The sequence below is a fragment of the Neovison vison genome, chromosome 7 (assembly GCF_020171115.1).
Source record: "Neovison vison isolate M4711 chromosome 7, ASM_NN_V1, whole genome shotgun sequence".
NCBI lineage: Eukaryota > Metazoa > Chordata > Mammalia > Carnivora > Mustelidae > Neogale > Neogale vison.
The window spans coordinates 56,272,170-56,290,033 of NC_058097.1; the positions used below are offsets into that span (position 1 = coordinate 56,272,170).

At 53.1% G+C, this 17,864-nt stretch overlaps 1 protein-coding gene across 5 annotated transcripts; it reads left to right on the forward strand.

Annotated features, from left to right (window-relative positions):
• Window positions 1-209: 209 nt before the first annotated feature.
• PLD3 (phospholipase D family member 3) lies at window positions 210-17,834 on the forward strand. 5 transcript variants are annotated; one of them, XM_044257307.1, is made up of 13 exons: window positions 210-291; window positions 9,618-9,650; window positions 10,505-10,637; window positions 10,744-10,818; window positions 10,913-11,055; window positions 11,541-11,724; window positions 12,957-13,077; window positions 13,171-13,298; window positions 14,502-14,702; window positions 15,989-16,128; window positions 16,512-16,677; window positions 17,127-17,226; window positions 17,335-17,834. In XM_044257307.1, exons 3-13 carry the CDS (start codon window positions 10,611-10,613, stop codon window positions 17,520-17,522), a joined length of 1,473 nt encoding a protein of 490 aa, XP_044113242.1. In that variant the 5' UTR covers window positions 210-291; window positions 9,618-9,650; window positions 10,505-10,610; the 3' UTR covers window positions 17,523-17,834. The 5 variants fall into 5 exon arrangements, with proteins under 5 accessions (XP_044113242.1, XP_044113244.1, XP_044113247.1 ...); XM_044257309.1 differs by having other exon boundaries at window positions 10,546-10,637; XM_044257312.1 differs by lacking the exon at window positions 9,618-9,650 and having other exon boundaries at window positions 213-291; window positions 10,546-10,637.
• The last annotated feature ends 30 nt before the right edge of the window (window positions 17,835-17,864 follow it).

Sequence of the window (17,864 nt, forward strand, 5' to 3'; positions counted from 1 at the left end):
CCGGAAGCCGGGTCGCCCAGCCCGCGGCTGCTCTAGCCCGCCGGACCGCCACCAGTGAGAGTGCGGGCCCCGCCCCCCGCCCACTCCAGCCGTCACGTGACCTCCCTTGGTCCGCTTCCCTCCGCCCCGCGCTAGCGAGGAGCGCGGCCAATGAGAAAAGCACATGCTTAGCCCCTGCCGTCCCGCAGTCCCGCCGAAGTGCGCCTGCGCGCGGCGGGGGCGGCCAGGCGGGGCTCCAGCCTGGAAGGTGCGTGCGGGGCTGGGTCCCGGAGTGGGAGACGTGGAGTGCAGGTACTGTGCGATCTGGGGGCGCGGCACCTCTGCTACCCTTTTCGTGTTGTCCTTCCCTCTGTAATGCATTTCTCCCCTTATGTCATCCAATGTCTCTTTATGTAGCCATCCCTCCCCTTCTGTCGCATCCCGGTTGAATGGTCATCACCCCCCTTCTGTCGCCATCACCCTACTTATGTCGCTGTCAACCCCCTTAATTCGCTTTCGTTCTAAGCCCCCGTTGCCGCCTTACGTTGCAGCTTTTCCCCCTTTATGCCGCCATCACCTTATGTCGCCTGCGCCCCTCTTTTGTTGCTATTTTTCCTTTATGGAGTCCTCACTTCTCATAAGTCGTCGTCATACTCCCGTTCACCCGCACACATCTTCTGTCACCAAATCCTTAAATCGCAGTCTCTCTTCCCTTACGTCATTTTCACCGTTTATGTCTCCATTCTCCCGTATCACCTTTGCTCCCAGCAGTCACTGTCCATGCCTTACGCTAGTTTTCCCCATAAGGAGCTACTCTGCCCTACAGTTGTTTTTTTCCCCTCCATGTCTCGTCATTTTCCCGTGTCACCTCTCAGATCCTCACCACCATATGGGCTACTAGAGCCGGTTTCCTGGGCTGTGCCAGACTCCCAGCTCTACCATGAAACCTCTGGGTAACCTTGACCACCTGATCACCCCTTTGCAATCTCAGCTTCCTCAGCTGTAAAATGCACACAGGACACCTATGTCCAGGATGGTTTTGAGGATTCTGCCAGTTTATTCTTGTGATGTGTGCAGCTTGGCGTGGCGATTTGGGCTAATCATGTTATTAACCATGTCACTCTCATCCTGAGGCAGTCACCTTCATCACATCTTCATTGTCACTCCCCCCACCAGCTGCCCTCTTCATTTCCATGGCATCTGTATGCTCCCCGTACCATGATACCCTCTGCCACGGCAACCACCCCATGCCACCCCACGTCACAGTCTCCATGTCCTCATCTCTGCCACGTCACCCCACCTGAGAGGGTGGGCCATCGGCCATCCCAAACCTTGCTCGGGTAAATACTTCATCCCTATCTCTCTACCTTGATGGATTGAGTGGTTCCCCCACCTACAAAATGAGAGTCCAGGAGTAGTGGGCGGTGGGGGGGGGAGACTAGCTAGCTTAGACCCAGATCCCCTTGACTTCTAGAATCGGGGGTACAGAGAGATGAGGCAGGTCCCAGCACACTGCAGTCAAACCTCAGCAACCCTGAATGCTTGGGTAGAAAGTTAAATATCTTACTCACCTTGCCTTAGAGAGGCTGTATGAGACAGTGGTTAGCAATGGGTATCTGGGATCTGGAACCCTGGCTCCAACCTTGGTTCTAGGACTTCGTACTTAAAAGAGTTGCATGGCCTCGAGAGGTGGCTTCACCTTCCTGTGCGTCAGTTGCTGTATGTGCAATATGGGAATAAAAACACAAGTTGTTCATTCAATAAATATTTACTAGGCATGTTCTACATGCCCAACACTGTGCTAGTCCTGGGGGACACAGCAATGAACCAAACAGACAGAGATCCCTGGCTTCATGGAGTTTACGTTCTAGCAGGGGTAAGAGACAACAAGCGAACAGGTAAGTAGATTGTATGATATGTCAGAAGAGGGATGGGAATACATAGTAAAGGTTACAGTTTTGTTTTTTTTTTAAGATTTTATTTATTTATTTGACAGAGATCACAAGTAGGCAGAGAGAGAGGAGGGGGGGAAGGGAAGCAGACTCCCTGCTGAGCATAGAGCCTGATGCAGGGCTCGATCCTAGGACCCTGGGATCATGACCTGAGCTGAAGGCAGAAGCTTTAACCCACTGAGCCACCCGGGTGCCCCAAGGTTACAGTTTTAAATAAGGTGGTCAGGGAAGGTTTTCTGAGATGGTGATACATTTGGAACAAAGACTTGAAGGAAGGGAGAGAGTGATGTGGCTCCATGGGGAAGAGCATTCTAGGCAAAGAGAATGACAAATGCAAGGGCCCTGAGGTTGGGACATGCATTGACTATTTCAGGAATAGCAAGGAAGCCAATGAGGGAGGAGAGGGGTGGAGCGAGGCCAGAGGAGGGAGGGGACAGATCGGCTGAACTCATGGGCCATGGAGAAGACTTTGGCTTTACCCTGAATGAGGCAGGAGCCACGGGAGAATTTGGAGAAGAGCGACTTAATCTGATGTGATATGAAACAGCAGCCCAGCTCCAGAACTTCTACCAAGGATGGATTGGCCAGAGCAGCCTGGTCAGAAGGAGAGCCAGAGCTGTCTTCTTAAAGCTGCGCTCACATATCCTTTGTATTTGGAGAAAGATTCCAAGGTCCCTGTCAAAGACTGGGAGAAAAAGAAGGAGGAGATGTTGGGAGAGTCTTTGAGAAGACAATGTCAATGACCCTCTGGATTCAGGTGCTATGGGGGGGGGGAGGTTGGGGTGGCTGGCAGCCCCAGATCTGCAGATGATAAACAATAGGAGAGGCAGCTTTCTACACCCGGGACCTCAAGGCAGCTCAGGATCAAATCCGGGCTCCACCATTTCCTGGCTGTGTCCTTTTGTGCCCATAACTTGACCTCTCTGGGTCTTTAGTTTCCTTATCTGTTACACGGGGCTAAGAAAAGGACCAGTGTGAGTAATTAAATACATAAAGTGCTTCCAGCAGCGCTTGGCTCAGTAAACAAGGATCTCTGCCCTCTTCTGGGGAGGGAGCAGAGCAAGGAAAAGACATTCTGCCTTATTTTATGTTCATGAGCTGGTTCGACATCATAGTGTCTTGAAACAGAACTGAGTTCTGGGTTCGAATCCTATACTGACAGACTGACACTGTACAGCCTGAGCAGAGAGTTCCCTGACCCCTACTGCCTCATCTGAAAAGCAGGGCTAACAGTGCTTTGCCCCCCAGATGTGCGGTGGCATGGTGTTATTTTTTTGAGCTGAGATATCAACCATTTTCCATTGTGAGGCCGCTCTGCCCCTCACCTGCTTTATTTTTCTCCAAGGCACATATTATATGTTTCCCTCCCTCATCTATCTATTTTCTTCCCCCCAGAAAATGTCATCTTTAATAGGATTTTTCTGTTTTGTGTTGTATTCCCGGTGTCTACACAGGCTTTACCAGCAAGTAGTCACTGGGCAAATAGTAGCTGAATGAACAGATGAATGACTTGAGCACCTGCCATGTGCTATCCCTGTGCTGGGTGGTACTGGGCCCACAGCGGTGACAGAGACAGCCCCACGCTGGTGCCCTCATGGGTTTCACAGTCCAGTGGGACAAACAGACTCATCACCAGGCAGTGCCAGTCTGGAGGGCTGGGATTGGGGAAGTGTAGGCAGAAGGGTCAGGGCTGGGCTGGAAAAGTTCAGGGACTGTTGGAACCCAAAGGGGGGGATTCTGGACCAGCCCAGGAGTCAGGAAGTGCTTCCTGGGGGAGGGGGCACAGGAGATGATAGGAACGAGCCAGACGAAGAGAAGAGAAAGGTGTGGTGGGCAGGAGCAGCAGCTGTGAGAGTGTGTGGTGGTAAAAGTGTGGTTTCAGTTCAAGGAACTGAAAGCTATTAAATATGGATGGGATCTAAAGGTGGTGAGATGGTAAACTGAAAAGCTGTTATTAAGGGGAGATCATTTAGAGCTCTGGGAACCACAGTGAGGAGCTGAGACTTTGTCCTGAGGACACCAGGGGCCGGTGGGGGACATAGGTTTTTGAGCAGGAGAGGAACAAGTTTGTCTCAGATGGAGGGGGGACTGGAAGGGTTTGGTGGAGGTTGGGAACCAAAGGAGGTGGCAGAAGTGGGGACCCAGGTGGGAGAGGGCAGGTCAAGGCCATGGAAGGGAGAAAGAAAAGGGGTGTGTGGGAAGGACCCTTAGGAGGTCAAGTGGACAAGTTGTGGAGGGTCCAGGATAAGGCCCAGGGCTTTGGGACAATCATGGAGGGCTTTCTGGATGAGGTGGCACACAGACCCAGACCTGTGGGACAGATAAGACAGCTATCCTTGAAGTGGGGACCAAGGAGATGAACAGATTTAGGAGAGATTTTAAGGACAGTTGGGGACATGGTAGGTGTGAGGGGCTTGGGAATCCCTGGGGAGAAGCATTGTGAAGGCCATGGGACTTCCAAAGCTGAAGTTCAGGGAACAGGTGAGAGCTGGAGACAGCTTTGGGCCCTAAAGGACATGGTAAGAAGTTTACCTTTTGCCCTGAGGGCAGTGGGGAGCCATAGAGGGATTCTGAGCAGGGATAAAATAGCTTAGATTATTTTGAGTTCCAACTCAGAAATATTCACCAATCATGATGTGGTTTCTTTTGTTGTTGTTTTGTTAGTTTTTTTTACCCATTTAATTGTTCTTCAGACCAAGCATCTTCTCTTCCTATGAAGGGCACCTTCTAGGGGTCCTTTGAAATAAAAGTTCTACTGCTAAAAACCAACCAACCAAAGTTGATAAAACCAGTGCTCTGTTCTGTTTTCTGTGGACTTGAGCTCAGACAACTGATTTTTCAGTTCAAAATGGTTTGCACAATCAATTGAAAATCGGTTCCTTTTAAACACATTTCTGTTTTGAACCATATGGAAAATCCATATGTAAATGTTTCCTGTGGTGTTCTCTGTCTGGTGCTTCAGCAGCTCTCTCTGATGGCTTGAATCAACCTTAAATTGATCTTGAACTTTACTCTCAGGCGGAAAGGCCATAATCTACCTCCCCATCTGCTCTGGGCTTAGAGCACATGCCGGTTATCACTGTGTATAAAACAAATGTCACTAGGTCTACAGAGACCTCTATGAAAGTCTGTGCTCCAAGGTTTTCACTTTCCTACTCCCCTTCTTCTGTTTTCAGCAAACATTCATGTAGTGCTTGTGATGTGCTGGGCACCAGGGAGTAGAGAAATACACCAAACACAGACTAAGCTTTTTAAGGGACATATAAGTCTGTCTGGGATAAAAGTAAGGGACACACAGATCTCACCAGCAAACTTGTTTCGGGGTTTGCTAGTCTGCCTGTCTGCATGGATAGCTTCATTGACTTTTCCCAGCAAATGTGAGGTTAATGTACTCGTCTCCCCATTGGTCTGAGGATGAAGGTAAGACTCAGAGAAAGGAGCCTCTACTCATGGCTGAGATCAGAGCCCAGGGTGGTAGGAACTCCAAGACCCACCCCCTTAAACCATTCAGAGATCCCTCAGCCTCTGCTCCACAGATGAGTAGGAGATGATCCTGATTCTATAGCTAAGCCCGCAGGGCTCAGAGAAATAAAGTCCCACGTCTGAGGTCACTCAGTAAGAGTGACAGGTGGGATTTGAACCGTGAGTTCCGCGATCTAAAGCACTGCTATGAGGGAGGGATCACATCTCCGACCCCCAGCCAAGGGTGGGGTGTTCAGGGACCTGTGACCAGAACATGTCTCAGAAACCCAGCGGGTTTTGCTTCCTCCTTTTCTGTGGGCTGTGGTGTCACACCCCAAGGCAGGCAGCATGTAAGCCAAGGGGCCGGGCATATCCCTGGGGCTGGGAGGGCTGCGCTTGCTGGCAGAGATGCCACCTACCATCAAAGAAATAGAGCATAGGGACCAGCCTGGGCATTGCCCCGGAACCTGATGGGGGTTCCAGGTTCCTGGGAACACAGGAACTGAGCTGAGGGAAATGCCTGCACCTGTCAGCCTGGCTCAATCAGTCCAGCTTTCCGTGTCCACCTTCAATTTCACCTTGCCCTGTGCCCCCAAGGGACCTGGGGACCGGGATGCTGGATATGGAGGCCATAGTCTTTTTCTAGAAACTGATGTGGAGAAGGGGGCACTCCAGCTAAGAGCCTGGGCCTCATAATTTCATTTCCAAAGAAGTCCTATGTGCATTTAAAAAAAAAAAAAAAAAGTACCTAGAAGCCTACAGTGGAAAGCAAGCATCTTGCCTTGTGTGTAGGGGGGCTTTCTTTTTTCTTTTCTTTCTTTTTTTTGGGGGAGGGGACTGTCAGGATCCTTAACACAATCACATTTATTGAGAAACTCTTGTATGTCCATTCTGTATGCTTGAAAGATATTAATTCCTTTAGTTCAAATGAGTCACTTCTCAAATTTTGTATATTCAAAACACACGCGCACACACACACACACACACGTCCCCCATGCAGCCAGAGGTAACCGGCAGACACCTATAATAGTTCCCTGTTGCTGCTATAACAAATCACAAACAGGGTGGCTTAAGACAACCGAAATTTATTCTCACGGTAGTGGAGGCGGGATGTCCAAAATCAAGGTGTTGGTGGAGTCATGTCCCCTCCTGAGACTCTGTGGGGGGATTCCTGCCTCTCTCAGATTCTGGTGGCTCTGCCTCCCTGGTCATGTGGTCTTCTCTTTCCTTCTCTTCTGTCTCTAAGAGAAACTTGTCATTGAATTTCAAGCTCACCTAGATAACCCAGGATGATATCTCAAAATTCTTAATATAATTGTATCTGCAAAGACCCTTTCTCCAGTCAAGTTCATGTTCACAAGTTCCAGAGATTATGGCCATGTTGGGTGTATCTTTTTTGAGGTCACCACTCAACCAACTGCAAAACCCAAGGCAGATCATGTCTCCGCTCTGCTTGGAACATGTCCTCCTCACTGCAGTCCAGGCAGCCCTGCACGTCAGCTCTCTGACGCATCTCTCTTTTTTCCCCCCTTGCTCACCCCACTACCGACGCACAGGCCTCCTTGCTCTTCCCTACCCACATAAGGCACATTCTAGCCTCAGGGCCTTTGCACTGACTGTTCCCTCTGTTTGAAACACTCCTTAAGAAGTCCTTGTAGCTCTTTCTTTCCCTTCCTTGAAGTTTTTTTTCTCAGGTATCCCCTTCTCAGCAAGGCTCTCCCAGACTTCCTTAATTTTTTTAATTGAAGATTTTTTTTTAAAAATTTATTCACTAGAGAGAGCAAGTGAGAGCACAAGTTGGGGTGCGGGGGAGGCAGAAAGAGAGAGAAGCAGACTCCCTACTGAGCAGGGCGCCTGACATGGGGCTTGATCCGAGAACCCCAGGATCATGACCTAAGCCAAAGGCAGACGCTTAACCAACTGAGCCCCCCTGCCACCCCTCAACCTCCTTATTTAAAATTGCAAACAATCCCAACCCCACCCCTACCCCTGCCCTGCTTCTCTATGGCATTTATTACCTTCTAACATATAATTCACTCACCATCTCGTTTTTTGTCTGTCTTGCCTGGTGTCTGTTTTGTTCACAACGGTACTTCCAGTGCCTAAAACAACACCTGGTACACAGATACTAAGTATGTGTAAAATTAATGAACAGCCTTATGGAAAGGAAGTACTGTTGTTACCATGCCCATCTTACAGACAGGAAAACTAAGGCATGTTGTCATTTCTCAAGGTCAAACAGTCACATAAGGGCTGCGGCTCATATTCAAATCAGGCATCTGGTGCAGGACCGCAGGTATTAACAGCCTTGCAATCTATCCAGTCTAAACCGCTTCTCCAGCAGAGTTTTCTTTTTAAACACCATAGAGGTATTTTGATAAAAATATAACAAGTTAAAGTTAAAAGCATTGTTACTAGACCCATAATCACTATACAAGTTGGAAGCCAAAAGGTCGCTAACAATTTGAACAAACACCGTCTATCTTCTTCCTATTTTTGGTGTGTTAGTGGGCATCCCATCCCTCCCATCTCCATGCCCTACCTCTCGCTCCGTTTTGCTCATTTTCTCTTCCCTAATTTTACATCACCTGCTGTTCCAACTGCAGATTTTTGTTTGTTTTTAAGTACTCTCTACCCTCAATGTGGGGTTCGGACCCACGACCCCCAAGACCAAAAGTCGCATGCTCTACCGACCCAACCCTGTATTCTTAAATAAAACATTTCTCACCAAGGCCTTCGCAGGTTAATAAAAGGCAACTGTTTCCTGCCCCGTTCCTCCCCTCCCCCACTTAGCAACCCTGTGGTCAGCCACCTCTGAGACTTAGCCTCTGCTTCCCCTGCTGACCTCTCAATTCCAAATAGCCTTGATCTTTTGCCACTACTTGCTGGATCCACTTGGTCCATCCGCATTTGTTCCTCTATAGTAAGAGGTGGGGCTCCAGCTCTGCTCTCCCCTTGCCAATCTGGGATCGGACTTTGTGGGGGAAGGAGTTTCCAAATTATCCTTTCAGATCTAGGCTGGATCTTCCTGTGAGGAGAGAACCTAGCTCCCTTTTGGAATTTTCTTTTTTTCCGCCCTTCTTTTTTAAAATCACGGTAATGCCTGCGCATGCCGGTGGGACGCTGCAACACCTGTGTTGGCTTTCTAATTATTCCTTAACCTGCGGAGATTTTTTTTTTTCTCTGCTTTTCTGTAAGTCGCTTATATCGCACAATTTTAAAAAAGAAAATAAAAAAAAGCAAAAAAAAAAAAGCAGTCCTCATCCACCCTAGATCCCAGTCTCGAGGCAACCACTTCTGACGCTGTTAATTCTCAGTGATCCAAGCCTTTTCTGCATTTATCTGTTGACTTCCTGCGTGGACTGAGGGGAGAGCGTGCCCCCCTTTTTTACCGGGGAAGGTGGGCGTGGAAGAGTTCTTCGATTCATTTCTCCAGAGGTGGTCTTTTTTTTTTTTTAATTTATTTATTTGACAGAGATCACAAGTAGGCAGACAGGCAGAGAGAGTGGGGGAAGCAGGCTCCCCGCTGAGCAGAGAATCCGATGTGGGGCTCATCCCAAGAACCCAAGACCATGACCCAAGGCAGAGGCTTAACACTGGGAGCTACCCAGGCGCCCCTACAGTGGTGGTCTTAAATCCTTCTTGGGAGATAGGAGATGTGAAATGGCAAATCTTGCTTATCCTTCCAGCCAGAGCCTGGACTTCAGAAACCAAAATTTTTAAATCCCTATCAAAATATCAGTTGGCTGGGGCGCCTGGGTGGCTCAGTGGGTTAAAGCCTCTGCCTTTGGCTCAGGTCATGATCCCAGGGTCCTGGGATCAAGCCCCATATCGGGCTCTCTGCCCAGCGGGGAGCCTGCTTCCCTTCCTCTCTCTGCCTGCCTCTCTGTCTACTTGTGATCTGTCAAATAAATAAATAAAATCTAAAAATATATATATATATATATAATCAGTTGGCTTTTTAAAAGAAATAAAATACTGTTATCCAAACAGACTCCAACAGAAAACCCACCGTCTCCTTCCGCCACCTTGCTCTTCCCCTCACCCCGTAGCTTGGGTTGTGTCTTCTGCTGATTTTATTCTCTTCATCTAGAAATCGTATCATTCAACCCTGAGCTCTCCATTTTATTTTATAAGGCTTTTTAAAAAAAAAAATTTTTTTTAGTATAGTTGACATTTCCTTTATACGTTTTTTAACGATTAATTTTATTTATTTTTGACTAGGTAATACATGCCCATGGTACAAAAATTCACAAGGTTTGTAGACAAGAAAGACGTGGGGTTCCTTTTTCCCTTTACCCGCGGCCTCCCTGCCCCACACTGGGGCTCTGTGGGGGGGGGGGTGGACGGGTGGCAAAACCCATCCCCCAGCCACGTACTCTACCCACCCGGCCTGGTTGACGCGACCGTATCTGGGGGACCCCGGCCCCCCTTTTCCCTGCGGTGAGCCCAGGCGGCCTGCGCACTGCGCAGACTCCCCGCTGCAGCGGGCGGAGCTCCGTCTGGCCCCGCCCCCTCCTTCCTCCCGCCCCTGCTCAGCCTGTTGGGGCAGTAGCTGGGGCCCCGCGGAGGTAGCAGCTGCCGCCAGCGGGGTAAGACCGAGTCCCCTCCGGGGTAAGGTGGTGGAAGACGGCTAGGGGGATGGGCTGGGGACTGGTGGTGAGTTCCCGATAGTCGCGAGCTCCCAGCTTGACCTGTCTGGTGGGTACCTGTGGGTGATGGCAGGGCAGCCACCTGGAAAATGCTCCCTGGGTGGTTTCTGGGTGGTGAAAAGCCCGGCGAAGATTTGGGGCTCCGCTGACCCCATCCACAATTGTCTTTTGGGGAATGTCTAGATGAGCGCTCGGAGAAGCGAAGATGCTAATGAGCAGCTTGAGCGTTAATGAGGAGCCGCGTGGGCGCTCAGGGGGGCAGGGTGGGCAGCATAGACTGATGGGAAGAAAGCTAGATGTTAGACATTGAGGGATTTCGAAATCCCTGCTGACCAGCGGTCAGCTTCCTCCTTTTGGGGTGGCGGGCCCCATGCCAGTGGCCCCCGTGATCGCAGACAAGGAGACCCAGTGGATCCCATGAGCCCAAGACTAATCTGGTTTCTGTGATGTTCCCCTAAGGCCCAGAGCACCCCCACAGTGCCAGCTTTTGTTCCCCACAGTTTGGAGACCCTGACACACCCACTTTCCTCCCTGGTCTCAGCGTGTCCCCTGGCTGCCTGGCAAGATGAAGCCTAAACTGATGTACCAGGAGGTAGGTGGACCTGGGTAGGAGCCCAGTGGGATGGGGCTGGGTGCAGTGGAGGGCAGACACCCCATCAATCTGCCCTTTCACCCCCTCTACCATCCCCATCCCCCAGCTGAAGGTGCCTGCGGAGGAACCTGCCAGCGAGCTGCCCATGAACGAGATCGAGGCTTGGAAGGCTGCAGAGAAGGTAGGAGCCCACCACCACCCCCTGCCTGTCTCTGGCATGGGCTGGGCTGCCCGCCATGGGCTGGCTCATCGCCGCCTCCTCCTCCTCCCTCCAGAAAGCCCGTTGGGTCCTGCTAGTCCTCATCCTGGCAGTTGTGGGCTTTGGTGCCCTGATGACTCAGCTGTTTCTATGGGAATACGGCGACTTGCATCTCTTTGGACCCAACCAGCGTCCAGCCCCCTGCTATGACCCCTGCGAGTAAGTTGGGGAGGGGGACATTGGAGGGCCGGGGAGGAGCTGTCTCAAGCCTCCCATGAGGACGCTTACACACTGGGCAGGGCCTGCACAGAGCCACAGCCACTCCCTGTGCCAGTCGGAGGTGATCACAGCTGCCCAAGTGCCCTGTCACACGGGCTTACCTCCATCCGCAGCCCCTTCCCACAACACTGTTCCCATGACACCCACAGCATCATCTTCTGTCCAGATCTGTGAACAGACAGGCACACACAGACATAGCATCTTCCATCACATTTGTGGACAGACACATACACACACACATACATAGGTGTCTACATACATGGTCTTCCTTCTGTATGTCTGGACAGACAGACACACAGACACACAGAGTCTTGAATATGGGCACACACAGACAATATCGTCTTCCATCCTCTGTGGGCAGACACAGGTTCCAGCTGGTTGTTTCTGGCCCCCTGTGGCTGATACCACCCTCCCTCACACCCCAGAGCAGTGCTGGTAGAGAGCATTCCCGAAGGTCTGGACTTCCCCAATGCCTCCACGGGCAACCCCTCCACCAGCCAGGCCTGGCTGGGCCTGCTCGCCGGTGTTCACAGCACTCTGGACATCGCCTCCTTCTACTGGACCCTCACCAACAACGACACCCACACTCAGGAGCCCTCTGCCCAGCAGGTACCTGGTAACCTGGGCCCTGGCTGGTGGGGGGGGCGGTGAGGGAGTGAAGAGGGCACCCCGGCAGCCTGGGACATGGGTAGGCACATCTCACACAGCGAGTGGGACACAGGTGATTGAAAGCAACTGTCTTCACATGGTCCCCTGGACCGGAGGCGTTTGTCACGGTCATCTGGAAGCCTCTGAATGTCAGATTGTGGGTTTGCCTACAAGGGATTAGGCTGACTGATGTCACTCCCCCACAAGCTGCCCCAAACCCTGGCGTCCAAAGAAATGGAAGGAGCAGAGTGAATAAGAGCCCAGCCTCAAGCCAGCCTGCCAGTTTCCTGATCTGTAGAATGGGGCCAATACATAGCAGTTGCCCTTCTGAGAAGAAAACAGGCAGATCCTAACGCAGCATCTGACATAGTCAGAGCATTTGTTTTATATCCTCGTGACAGTGTACAGGCACACTTTTAAAAAAACAGAAAACTAACCTCTTCCTTGCAAAACACGCTGAATTGTCCCTCCTTTTATCTTCCCCCTGCTATCTCTTTTTGTCAGGAGTGGGGTTAACATTTAGTAAAACTGTGGGTCTCCCTGAGCACTGCCTAAAAAAAAAATAATTAACAGAAGTAAAAGTGATAGGAGCGCCCACTCCCTGCTGGATCCCACTGGAGTGGCTCAAAGCATCAAGCATGGCCATAGGGAATCAGTGAGTGAGTTCAAATCCCACGTTGCCCCTGAGTTCTCTAGCTCCTGTTTTCTCCTTCCTTCGCACCTTGGGGATTATACTCAGCCCTGCCCCATCCATGAGAGTGGTGAGAAATCGGTGAGTTCAGAGGAGTAGGGGCTTAGAATGGGGCCGGGTCACAGGAGGAGACAGGGAACCCTTGGCTATACCTTCCCGGCCCCTCCGGCCTGTGCCGTGCCTCCCAATATCCTGCAAGCTGCTTGAAGGCCCCCGCAGTGCCGGGCATTGATGCTTCCAAGGCAGGATCTTGGGAAGGTCCCTGGCAGAACAGGAGTGGCTGGGAGGCCCTGGTAGGGCCCAGAGCCCCAGTAATTAAAAGAGATGAAAGGTTTTAAGAGCTTGTAAAGCCATCCCTAGGCGTGCTGACGAGTGGAAAGCCTGTTCACTCCTGATTGCAAATTGGGACCCAATAGGAAAACAGCTTTTTTGGGGTAGGGGGTTTACCTGGGGTTAGAGAGCTGGCCGGCCCTGCCCCTCAGAAGCTATCCTTTCTCTCCAGGGTGAGGAGGTCCTCCGGCAGCTACAGACCCTGGCCCCTCAAGGTGTGAAGGTCCGCATTACCGTGAGCAAGCCCAATGGGCCCCAGCCACAGGCCGACCTGCAGGCACTGCTGCAAAGTGGTGAGCAGGGCTGGGCAGTGGGGGGCGGGGAGGGCGGGGGCTGGGAGGCAGGGCTTGGCCCCAGGGCCGGTCCTGATGTGCTGTTTGGCCCAGGTGCCCAGGTGCGCATGGTGGATATGCAGAAGCTGACCCATGGCGTCCTGCACACCAAGTTCTGGGTGGTGGACCAGACCCACTTCTATATCGGCAGTGCCAACATGGACTGGCGCTCCCTAACCCAGGTCTGGCTGCACCCTGCCTAGCTGCCCTCCATGACGGCTCCCTGCCCCATGGGGCCCCCAGCCTCCACCCGCACCACTCTTCAATCCCAGAGTCTTCTCTGGCCAGTATCTGAAGTGGCTTCCTTCCTCCCTCCCAAATGGGCTGGCTCATTGCCGCCCCCCCAACCCAGAAAGCCCGTTGGGTCCTGCTGGTCCTCATCCTGGCGGTTGGGGGCTTCGGTGCCCTGATGACTCAGCTGTTTTTATGGGAATATGGTGAATACAGCGACTTGCATCTCTTTGGGGTGCCTCCCCCCAAATCCAGCCTTCCCCTGCTCTTAGAAGCCTGGGGTTTGATCTGATCCCTGATGACAGCTGCCAGCCCCACTGCAAGGCATTCAAGGCCCTGTCCACTGATTGGCCCTTCATTATTCAGTTCCTTGAGTGCCTGCTCTAAGCCCAAGCCTGTCCCGGGGGATGCTGAGGACATGGTGGTAAGCGATGGGAACTGCCAGTCCAGTGTGGTGACGGGCTGGTCACCAGGGTCAGGGCCAGGATGGGGGACCCAGGCCAGAGTATCAGAAAATGTCTTCCAAAGGAGGTGACAACTCACAGGACTCTTGAAGCAGGATTGGTGCAAGACAGGAAAGAAGGTACAACTGAGGCAGTGATCATTTATAGACTCAACAAATATTTCCCAAGCCCCTAATCTAACCAGCTCTTGTGAGGAGATGCTGAAGACAGAGCCATGGCTAAGACATCCCCAGTGCCTGCCTTCCTGGTCCAGTGTCACCAGAGACAGACTTGAGGGAAACCCAAGGGAACGTGAAAGCCCAGAGGAATGCCTGACACAGGTGGGGCAGTCCAGAGAGGCTTCCTGGAGGAGGAGGCTGTCAGCCGAGATCTAAGAATGAGTAGGAGCTTGTTCTGTGGAAGGTAGAAGCAACAGCATATGCAAAGCTTCAAGAAACCTGGCTCTTTAGAATAACCAAAGAACTTTCATCAAAAGTTGGCAAGACTTTAGCCTTGAGTCAAGTTCATGCCCATTCTAGGACTTAGTTCCGATGGTGGTGGCAGGGGTTGGGGGGACGGGGGCCTGAGGGACAGATAAGATAGGGGGAGATTGAGGGGCCAGGGACAGGAAGGGGGCGGGAGGCTGTAGGTGTTCTTGGCACCTGTGGGCGCCAGGCCACCACCCCAAAGCTCAGCACTGCCCTCCTGCAGGTCAAGGAGCTAGGAGTGGTCATGTACAACTGCAGCTGCCTAGCTCGGGACCTGACCAAGATCTTCGAGGCTTACTGGTACCTGGGCCAGGCGGGCAGCTCCATCCCGGCTACCTGGCCCCGGCCCTATGACACCCGCTACAATCAGGAGACACCAATGGAGATCTGTCTCAATGGAACCCCTGCTCTGGCCTACTTGGCGGTGAGTCTTTAGAGGGAGGGGCTAGGCCACTCACGGTCTCTGTCCAGCCCCACACAGTGATGTGGGAAGGGGGGCAGGAAGAGGGTCCCGACCCCTCACTTTTGTTCAGTCTGCTTGGTCTGGGACCAAGACTATGTCCCGATCTCCCCAGGCCTCAGTGTCCTTTACATGGTGGCTGTCAAAATTATCTGCAATCTTTAGGGCTAATGGGGAAGTCCAGCTAGGGTTTATGCACACTGAGCCCCTAGGGGAGCTCTGAGCTATCGAGCAGTCCAGTATAGCTACATTCGGTTCTTTGCCCTTTTAAGTCAGTTGAAATTAAACATTGCTCAAAGTTCAGTTCCAGAATTGCACAGATGCACGTTTCAGGTGCTGGGTAGGCCCAGGGAGCAAACGGCTGCCATGTTGAATGGTGCAGCCATAGAACGTTTCTGCCACCGTGGAAAGTTCTCTTGCCTGTGGCAGATACTGAGCTCTGGGAGCAAGGCACTGCTGTTTGCAGCTCTTGGATATGGCCCCCGCTTGGGGTGGCCCATCTGGGTCCCCTTCCGTCCCCTTCCGCGCCAGTCACCTGGCCAACCCCAGAGTCATTGGGGGGGGGCCCAGAAAGGCCTGGGCGCAGGGACACGTGGTTCATTGGGGTCCTTTTCACCATTGGTCTTGCACAGAAGGCTAAGCGTTCCCCCACGGCCACTTCCCCTTCAGAACTTGAGTTTGCTCCATCTGTCACGAGGGAGGGAAGCGGGTAAAGGGCCTAGTGTCGAATGGCACGTGAAGAGTGTCATCTGTGTGGGCTGTGAGCAAGTCGGGGACACAGATGATTACAGGAGAAGTCCTTAAACCTGAACATGTGCCAGAAGCATGAGGAGGACTGGTTAAAACCCAGATTCCTGAGCCCCACCCCTGTACCCTGGTTCAGTAGGCAGTGTGCAGTGAAGTCCCAAAATTTGCAAATTTAACAAGTTCTAGATGATGCCATTGCTGCTGGACCAGAGCCCTTATGTCTAGAACCCCTGTGTTAGAGCAAACATTCTGGAGCCAAGCAGCCTGGGTGCAAATCCTGGCTCCATTTGTCAGCTGTGTGACCTTAGGCAAGCCACTAACCCTCTCTGAGCCTCAGCTCCCTTGCCTGTAAAACGGATATGGCAATTAACCCCCCTTCACAGAGGCTGTAGGATTCAGTGAGACCCATAGGACCGGCTTGAGACAAACTGCATTCATGGGGTCCACGATGACAGCACCCTTAGCAGGCACGTGTCTTGACTGTTCCTTCCCCACCCCCCCAGAGTGCGCCCCCACCCCTGTGTCCCAGTGGCCGCACCCCGGATCTGAAGGCTCTGCTCAACGTAGTGGACAATGCCCGGAGTTTTATTTACATCGCGGTCATGAACTACCTGCCGACCATGGAGTTCTCCCACCCGCGCAGGTACAGCGGCCTCGCAGATGGGGCTCAGGGAAGGGACCCACCGTGAGCAGGAAAGGGAGTGACCAGGCCAGAAAGCAGGCAGGACCAAGGCAAAGGGACAGATGGTGGGAAGCCACAGCGAGAGGCAGAGGAGACAGGGAGAGGGGGTCTAAACCCTTGAGACAGAAAATGGGGACAGAGAAAAGGCTGAGAATCCTGGGGTTGGGGGCGGGGCCGGGGATTATGGGCTGGAGACAGGATGAGTGGCTTGGGGGCAGGACTGGGAGCCAGGAGTAGGGCGTTCTTGGGGCTTAAGAGTGCCTAGAAGCTAGAGCAGGCTCCCTGAAGCTCAGGGGAAGACCTTAAGTAAAGCTGCCCTCCAAATTCTCTGCCCCGTCCCCAAGGTTCTGGCCCGCCATTGATGACGGGCTGCGGCGGGCTGCCTATGAGCGGGGCGTCAAGGTTCGCCTGCTGATCAGCTGCTGGGGACACTCTGAGCCGTCCATGCGGGCCTTCCTGCTCTCCCTGGCTGCCCTGCGTGACAACCACACCCACTCCGATGTCCAGGTGGTAAGCACCCACCACACACCCAGCCCCCAGCCCCAGTGCCAGACAATACTGAAGGCACAGCCCTTGTGGAGCTCACCTGTCACCTGACAGGGCTGACCCTGAGGGATGGGGCCGTGCCGTGACAGGGAGATCCCGAGTCGGGCCAGGATGTTGGGGCCCAAGGAGAGAGGGCAGGGCCCTGACGGAGGTGGCATTGTGGCCAGAATAGGGAGACCCAGAGGAAGCCTCTACCCCAGCCTGGGGGAGGGGGTCGAAGAGGACTTTCTGGGAAAGGGGACATCTGAAGCGAGACCTAAGGGACAGATAGGAGCCACACGAGAAGGAATGACAAGGGAGGCAGCTGGGTCTTCCCTTTCAGCGGGTGTTACTGATACCCCAGCCCAGACCCCAGGGCTTCTGCACCCCTACCCTGCAGCTCACGCTCCTTCCTTTTCTGCCCTCCCCCTCAGAAACTCTTCGTGGTCCCCGCAGATGAGAGCCAGGCCCGAATCCCGTATGCCCGCGTCAACCACAATAAGTACATGGTGACGGAACGGGCCACCTACATCGGTGAGTATCCCAAGCGCCCCCAGGGGGCAGGAGGGGAAGCGGGAGCACAGCTCTGGGCTCTGACTCTCTGACCGCCTCCCCCCATCCCCACCGTCACCCCCACTCCAGGAACCTCCAACTGGTCTGGCAGCTACTTCACGGAGACGGCGGGCACCTCGCTGCTGGTGACGCAGAATGGGCGGGGCGGCCTGAGGAGCCAGCTGGAGGCAGTTTTCCTGAGGGACTGGGACTCCCCATACAGCCATGACCTTGACACTTCAGCCGACAGTGTGGGCAATGCCTGTCGCCTGCTGTGAGGTCCTGGTCCGGCAGACAGGCCGAGGCCTGCACGGCCCCTGTGGACCCAGACATCCTGGGTCCTGGCCCCTGTCCCCGTGTCCCTGCTTCTGTGTGCCCCATCGTGGCTCCACTGGCTCTCTCCCCTGCTCTCCCACCTCTATCTGGGTCCCTGCCGGCCTGATGCTGTGGCCCTGGGACCAGCCCAGCTGGGGGAGGGATCAGCCCCCAAAGAAATGGGGGTGCATGCTGGGCCTGGCCCCCTGGCCCACCCCCCTTTCCAGGGCGAAGAGGGCTCCAGGTTATAATAAGAAGTAAATAACTTGTCTGTACTGCCTGTGCCGGACCTGAGTGATGTGAAG